Source organism: Spea bombifrons, chromosome 4, assembly GCF_027358695.1.
Source record: "Spea bombifrons isolate aSpeBom1 chromosome 4, aSpeBom1.2.pri, whole genome shotgun sequence".
Classification (NCBI taxonomy): Eukaryota; Metazoa; Chordata; class Amphibia; order Anura; family Pelobatidae; genus Spea; species Spea bombifrons.
The window spans coordinates 29,252,768-29,260,907 of record NC_071090.1 but is presented as its reverse complement, the minus strand read 5'-3'; the positions used below and the strand labels follow the sequence as shown (position 1 = coordinate 29,260,907).

The window sequence follows — 8,140 nt, the reverse complement described above, 5'->3', positions numbered from 1 at the left end:
AGACCATGAGATAGGGAAGAAAATATGAGACAGGGAAGAGAAAGAGTGTGTTTGCATTTTGAAAGTGTATGTTAGAGCAAGCAAGTATGTGCATGCAAGGGCAAGTGTAAGCCGGGATGTTTATGTGTAAGGGTAAGTGTGAATGCATATGTATGTGTGTAAGGGTAAGTGTGACTGCGTATGTATGTGTGTAAGGGTAAGCGTGAATGCGTATGTATGTGTGTAAGGGTAAGTGTGAATGCGTATGTATGTGTGTACGGGCAGGCATTTGTAAGGGTAGAATATATGTGTATGTGACAGTCTATCCATTACTGTTTTAGGTCTAAATGATAAAGAATGAATAAAGGGTGCGTCGGAGCCCTGACTGAGAGGAGACCACCGTGCAATCTGGGTGGGGGTAAATTCTGTGGATGCAATCTGGGTGGGGGGTAAATTCTGTGGATGCAATCTGGGTGGGGGGTAAATTCTGTGGATGCAATCTGGGTGGGGGGTAAATTCTGTGGATGCAATCTGGGCAATCTGCTTTTTGGAGACCTAGCGTTGCCCCTGTGGGAGGGGATCTGACCCCCTGTTAGACTAGCTGTTACATGTACCTCCTATGGCTCCAATCCCTAAAGGCTGAGCACCACTTAGGCCACCGCTCCCCATAAATACACCACTGACCATCATACCAAGTGCTATGAATAAGCCCTGTACAGAGTTACTATTAATATAGAAGCATAGAATCTGATGGCAGGTGCCAATTTCTCCAACTCCAGTCCTTGGTCTTGTCTTAGATTCAGGATAGCTTTATGTCTCATGTATCAACCTTTACTGCTTCTGCTGGGAGACTGTTCCACTTATTTACCACCCACTCAGTAGAGATATGTAAAATGGAACATATAACACTACTTTAAAATCTTCCTCACTGCAGAGAACTGTAACATAAATTTCACCTCTTTCTCTCCAAAATTTGGCGGTAAGAGGCCTCAAATATTATATAATATAAATATATTCCACCAATGCTTTTTCTCAACAAACACACTAGCTTCGCCGCACTCGTGATTACAGCGGTTACCGTAAAGCGAATGCCAAGTACAGCACTTTTTTCTGTCTCCTAGAATAGTTACAAGGGAGATATCTGATGATGCAACTAACAAGCAAGCAAAATCCTTGCTTCGGTACTCCGATGCACGACGGGAATTGTAGTTTCCCGTACTCTACGGGCTATTTATAATGTCGAAAAAGAAACTACAATGACCAGCATCCTCCTTAACACAGAGTGGAAACTTCCGCTTGGAAGCCGGCAACGTGTGTCAGAGTGGAAGACTTGTGCGCTCGGCCTCTGCCGTGATAAAGAATTCAATATGACGGTTAGTAGTTTGTTGTTATTGTGTGTCTTGTGTACATATCGCGATTAGCTTGCTGTTTACGCTCCCGTGTTGTGTGGTTGTGACGGTAACCGGTAGCAGATGGTTAGGGGTGTGCTGTGAAGCCATGGGGGGGTTAATGGCTAATGTCGCTGGTTGGAAAACCCAATAGTGATTTTTAGCTGGCAAGATTTGTGGTGATGTGAAGCTGCTGCAGAACCTCTTGGCATGGCTTGGCTGCCAGTCACTCGTGCCCAAGTCCTGATGCAGTTATTTACTGCCTATGCTGTTTGCTCATATGTTTTCATCGAGCAGCTGTCAGCTTCAGTGGGCTTGTATCTGTGATTGACAGCCGGTAGAGCCCCAAGTGCCCATGAACGACTGTGGAAAAAGAAAGCAAAAAATAATAATAATTATAACTTATGGTTTAGTGTCCTGATCTTAAAGACACGTCTTTAAGATCAGGACTAAAGGGAGACTTGTATTTTTAACGCCCTCACTTCGCTAATCTATTTTAAAGGGCCAAAACTGGCGGGTTTCTCTGCATCAAAGGCTGAGCTAGCCCTGTGTAGTGGATAATTCAACGTGTAAGGAGACTGGGGAAAATGTCACTGATTTAACTATGCATCATGCAGGGCTAAACCCTCCCCGCCGCAGAAGCTCACTCAGCTGGACCCTCATGCTGAAACACAGCTCTGCTTTTAGTGAATAGAGCCCAGAACATCCCTGCATACGTACGATTTAATCTGCGACTATGGAGCGGTCCAGACGCCAATAATGTAAAAACCATATGGGAGGATCACATATAGATTTTAGACCATCAGCCGGTTTTGACGCAGACATCTCTTAAATGAGTTTCATAAATACCTTTTCAGGAATTATGTTTATTGATAACGAGTATTTTCTCTTTATTATTTACTAAATGATGCCATTGTTAACGTCCTCCTAGTTCATCAAAGAGCGGTTCCTGCTATATGAAATATTCATGGTTACGGCTGTAACATGTTTTATATTCAACATATAATATTCCCTCCTGGTATGTAATAAAAAGAAAGGGAATCAGTAAAGGACCCAGCAAGGACTTCGTCCGTGAAACAGGAGGCTTCGCGTAAACCGGCAGACTCCACGTTAAGGCAATCAAGAAGAGTTTCATTAGAGATAATGGTAGCCAGTATTACTTATACAGCGTATTCATTTAAAGAGTGCCTTTCCTCTACAAATACATGGATGATAGAGTTCACTGCAGGTTATTGAGGCAGGGGAGCTGAAGCTTCAATCCCTCTCTTCACTATTTATTATGAAGGACTGGCACTTGCAGGTTCCTCCAGCAAGAAGAGCTCAGCTGGCCCTACATAATGCATAAATTAATGGGTGAGGAGGCAGGAGAAGTCTTACTGGTTTTATTATACATTATACAGGGACAGCCAGGCTCTTCTACAGCAGAAGCTCATTGGTGACTCCATGTATCATGGAGTCAAGAAGTGGACCCCTCTCCTTGACACTTTATATAGGCAGTGTTATGCCGATATACATGATCATGTGTTTAGAATGAGTTATACTTTAATAACGTTGGGTGAAATGGGCCCTGCAGAGAGGATTGGATGGCTGAGTGCTTTGTTGCTTGGCCCAGCGGCCATATTTACTCTCACAATTTACTGTTGTGTCACCAAGGAACGATTTGTTGGTCTGGTTCCTAATGCATATGGACCCGTTTGCCCGTAGATTGGCACGTAGTCCCAGATCACACCTGAAGGCCGTTCTTTGCTAAGCAACCGTGAATAATCTGTAATGGCCACAGATCCATATGAGACACCGTAACCGTATATAACTATCAACCTTTTTTTTTTCTTCACCAATCCGTAAGTTTGAGGGTAAGATAGTGGGACCGACTATTAAACCTGTCCTGGAAGAATGGCTTGGAGAGGTTAACTAAGTGGAATGGCGTTCTGGAAATGTATGCATCGTGAAGGGACTGGCCTTTGGAGTTGGAGAGTTCAAATGTTTCAATTCACAACAATTCCGATATGAACTCACAGTTTAGGGAATAAAGCCCTGAGGCGTTCCGTGGATGTTTGCCCTGTCCACAGTCACTTATTTCTTTGCTATCCCTTTTTGTGTGATCCGTTCTGGCTTTTTGGCTGGCAGTTCTTCGTAGTGCCAAGGAATGATACCAGTGACCCGTAGCGTGACTTTGAAGTTGAGCTCCTCCTGGCTCTCTTCACTTTTTGTATATGATTTCCCGCTGGCTTTTTTTAAATCTATTTACCCGTGACCGTTTTAAAGAGCCTCTAAACTAACTCTCAACTTACCTAACATATGTGTTTTTTTTTTCTTTTCTCATCGCCTTGAAGGAACGAAAAGGGACGGCGAAAGTCGACTTCCTCAAGAAGATAGAGAAGGAAGTCCAAGCAAAATGGGAGAGTCAAAGAGTGTTTGAAGTCAATGCCCCAGATTCCGCCGCTCAGAACGGGTCAGTTTTGGGATTAAAAGCCGTATTGAAGTTACTTTGAGTTCTTGCCTGCATCCATCAGGTCGGGGCGCTAAAATGCATTGCTCCTTATCCAAGTAAAAGTGATAAGGGGTAACGATATGTAATGTTGACTTACTCTTTTATCAGTTTCTATTGTTTAATCTCTTTATTATTGCTCCCGCCACAAATGTTGCCAGTCACGCCCACCTCCTTAACTGAACTGCAGATTTCCCGCGCAGTCCCGCAAGGCTGCCCTCGAGCTGTTCCCTCACAGCGTCTCTTTCTCTTGCAACGTCCAGGAACAAGACGGAGTCACAGGAAGTGACGTCACGCGACTCCGCTTTGTTCCTGGGCGGAGCAAGAGAAGAGACACTGTAAGGGAGCAGCGTGAAGGCAGCCTTGCAGGAGTGCGCGGGATTACCGGGACCCGCAGGTAGCGTCTGACCGCCCGCAAGTTTTTTGGCGGGTCCCGTGGGTGGTCAAATTAAAGCGTTGATGCTTGCGTTCCCAAAGCGGGAGGCGCGTCATGCGAGACACGTGTGCCTATTGCCACGGAACACGGTTCTACATTTAAGAACTCGGATCCTATAAAGCAAATAGTAATTGGCAGATTGTATGACAAGCACATGGGAAATTATTCGTTTTTAGAGATTTTTCAAAAAAAAAAAACCATTATTATTGAAATCTGTCTGATGTTCTTAACAGCAAGTACCTGGTAACTTTTCCCTACCCCTACATGAATGGGCGGCTTCATCTCGGACACACGTTTTCCCTTTCAAAATGTGAGGTGAGAATTACGCGTCATTTCTGGTGCATTATTTTATTATGATAGTATGTGTATCCATCGTCCTCCTGTGTTCCGATGGCGCGTTGTGTTCGCTAATCCAAGCTTAAGTTTAAAGGCTAACTCATAAGAAAACCCTTTTGCAATTATTTTACGCAGCTGGAAATATATAATGAGAAACGTTTCTGTATGTGGCGTAGTTAAAGTGATCATAGTATATCTATTCTGTATGATATAAATACACCCCAATGTGGTTTATACGTTTTGATGCATATTTCAGAAATTACTTTTGCATTAATGTACATTATCTGGAAGGTAATTTTCAGTTTTCTGTTTTATCGGAAAAACTAATTTAGAGGGGAAAAAAAACAACTCTGCTTTACCGAGTCTTAGCAGATGTTGCTTTATTAAGAGCCGGTTTCTGCCCTTTTTTATATTTTCTTGCTTTTGACTAACTTTTAGCAATCCAGTTGGAAGGACCAACAATTTATTTCTTTGTTCTTAGTTTTCGGTTGGCTTTCAAAGATTGAAGGGAAAGACTTGCCTGTTTCCGTTCGGTCTGCATTGCACTGGCATGCCCATCAAGGTATGTTTGGAGTGGTTGGGGAAGCGTTTTCAGAGCTGAGCTTGCCCGTTATCATTCTTCTCCCCCTTCCTTTAAGTGATTCTGTATGTCTGTTTATCAGGCTTGCGCTGATAAGCTAAAGAGGGAAATGGAGCTGTTCGGCTGCCCACCTCAGTTTCCAGAGGAAGAAGACGAGGATGAAGAAACCCCTGCAAAAAAAGATGATGAGGTGATCATAAAGGACAAAGCCAAAGGAAAGAAGGTATGTAGACCAGGTCCGTCATGGTGGCACCAAATGAGGATTGAGGTCTACTGCTGCACATGGAATGTGGCCTCTGGATCTGTATTCATGGTCTTACATGGTCTTTATACCTTTATCTCATGTCAAACTACTCCAGTCTTATTTATTGACCATCGTAGTATAGCACTCAATATTTTTATAGTCCCAGAGATTCTGACAACACTTTTTGGGAGGTTGTTACAAGACCTGGATCGGCAATGCATCCAACTGACCCTGAAACTTCTGTCTGCTTTTTTTCCCGTCCGGCAGAGTAAAGCGGCAGCAAAGTCCGGGTCGTCAAAGTACCAGTGGGGAATCATGAAGTCTCTCGGCCTCTCCGATGAAGAAATAGTGCATTTTGCCGAGGCAGAACATTGGCTTGACTACTTCCCTCCTCTTGCTGTGGAAGACCTCAAGAGCATGGGGTTGAAGGTAAGAGTGCAGAGTGCAGCGAAGCCCCCAACAGCATGCAGTGATCTCCATTCAGTGACATCTTTAAATTAAATCGGCAGTAAAATCCCTAAACCATATGTTAGCAAAAATTTGCTGTTTTTGCCCACTTCATGAATTTGGTTCCAAAAGCGTGGAAAGAAAAGTGTGCCGTTAGATGAGCCAGAAGAAAGTTACTTTCCCCACTAGTATACGCTAGTGCTCGCCGCTATCCACCAGTCTCTATTAGTGATAATGTCTCCATCGCCGTCCCCCCAGTGCCACCACACTAAGTCTGAGTGCCGGCATATGATTTCATTTACCGGCGCTCAAATGCTGGCAGCGTGTGATCCATTGCCGCGCTGTAACCATGTTTAACAGGAGCTTGGGTATAATACACATCCCATTATTATACCAGATTATTCCGGTAGTTTATCAATTAATAAAGGTATTTTTCTTTAGTTCCAAGGATGTCATGTGCCTTTTTTCCCAGGCTGCTGTCTTTTAGTTCTTGAATCTATATGTAAATTTTCTGTTCCGTGCTAAGTGGCTCGAGGTACCTTTCTATGTGCCGTTTTCTTATAATTTTAGGTGGATTGGCGCCGTTCTTTCATCACCACAGATGTCAACCCTTTTTATGACTCCTTTGTAAGGTGGCAGTTCTTAACCCTTAAAGAAAGGAACAAAATCAATTTCGGCAAACGGTAATCTTCAGTAATTGTCACATACATATTTCTATATTTTGATTTTGTGAAGCTGATGTTTAGCATACATTTGGTTAATATCCGTAGAGGTTTTTTTATGTAGCTTATTTATGATGGGTGATTAATAACATATAATTAGCAGAAAGCAATTAAGTACGACGTGTATTGTGGTAGACCTTCAGATTATATAATACTACTTGATAGATAGATAGATAGATATTGGTTGATACAAGTTGTTTGAGAACTTATTCTTTAATTGGATTCCTGTTTTTTTCTGCTCAGGTATACTATCTACTCACCAAGAGATGGCCAGCCCTGCATGGATCATGACAGACAAACTGGAGAGGTAAGGGTTACAGCCTTATTTTCACCTATTTTTAGATTATTATCCAAGTCTACTTTCTAGTAGTTAGAAATTTGATTTTTTTGGTCCAGTAAGTTGCATTGGTTGATGTAGCAATTTTTTTTCAATTTTGGGGTTGAAAACAAAAAATAGTGTATTCTTCTCAGAGGAGCACAGTTTGTCTTTCAAACCCAAGCTTACCAAAACTTTCAATTATGACTTTTTTAACCTGGCTTTTCGTCGGTACCTGGCAATTGATAACTAAAGATTTTGCTTAAATAGAAAGTTTATTGACGTTGCCTAGATTCAGAAGCCGGAACAGCTATCTGGACTATCATGACATCCACTGAATCAGTTTAGTTTTTCTTTAAGCATGACGTGTATTGTTTTTATTTAGGGTGTTGGACCTCAAGAGTACACCTTGATTAAAATGAAGGTGCTGGAGCCTTATCCGACTAAATTAAGGTATGCTTAACATTACAGTCAATGAAATATGTAAAAGTGGGCTTGTTGGCTACTACAAATACAAATATGGAATGGTTATACAATAGAAATGAAGTGCTTCTCACAGATCATTTAGTTCCACTTCCAAAGTATCCCATTCATGAACTAATTGCTTTAAACCCACCATTAAAACATAAAGCAAGCACTAGGACCAAGTATACCTCCCTCTTTTGGGTTATTGACCTCTGCCGACTGCTGCACATGAATTAACTTCTGACTTCTGTTTCCATCAGTCCTCCATCGTATTTCTCTTTGTTAGTATAGTTATACAGTCTGATTTAAGGTGTTTTCTTTAAGTCTACCTGTCCTTTTAATGCTACCTACATGCTCAGAGAAAGTCCACCCTCTGCACCCAGCTGCTAATGGTTGTACATTTGTATTTCCGTTGTGTCGACATGTATATGAAGCCAGTTATACTTGACTTGATTCATTTTCATAAATATCATTATCTTGCTCTATGTGTTTCTTTAGCGGTCTGAAAGGGAAGAATGTTTTCCTTGTGGCTGCCACCCTGCGCCCAGAAACCATGTTTGGACAGACTAACTGTTGGCTGAGACCCGATATGCCTTATATTGCTTTCGAAGTTGCCAATGGAGATATCTTCATCTGCACGCAAAGGTCAGCCCGAAACATGTCCTACCAGGGCTTCACCAAAGACAATGGAGTGGTACCTGTGGTCAAGGAGCTAATGGGAGAGGTTAGTCAATTGTTA

General features: G+C 42.3%; 1 protein-coding gene across 1 annotated transcript in view; it reads left to right on the top strand.

The window, feature by feature from the left end:
* Positions 1-8,140, top strand: part of LARS1 (leucyl-tRNA synthetase 1) — a 147,878-nt gene that overhangs the window by 119,514 nt on the left and 20,224 nt on the right. Inside the window, exons 2-9 of the mRNA XM_053463153.1 lie at positions 4,525-4,606; positions 5,109-5,189; positions 5,290-5,430; positions 5,719-5,880; positions 6,469-6,581; positions 6,864-6,927; positions 7,322-7,389; positions 7,900-8,125. Coding sequence (XP_053319128.1) covers positions 4,556-4,606; positions 5,109-5,189; positions 5,290-5,430; positions 5,719-5,880; positions 6,469-6,581; positions 6,864-6,927; positions 7,322-7,389; positions 7,900-8,125 — 906 coding nt within the window. The 5' untranslated portion in view covers positions 4,525-4,555. The remainder of the gene's footprint in view (positions 1-4,524; positions 4,607-5,108; positions 5,190-5,289; positions 5,431-5,718; positions 5,881-6,468; positions 6,582-6,863; positions 6,928-7,321; positions 7,390-7,899; positions 8,126-8,140) is intronic.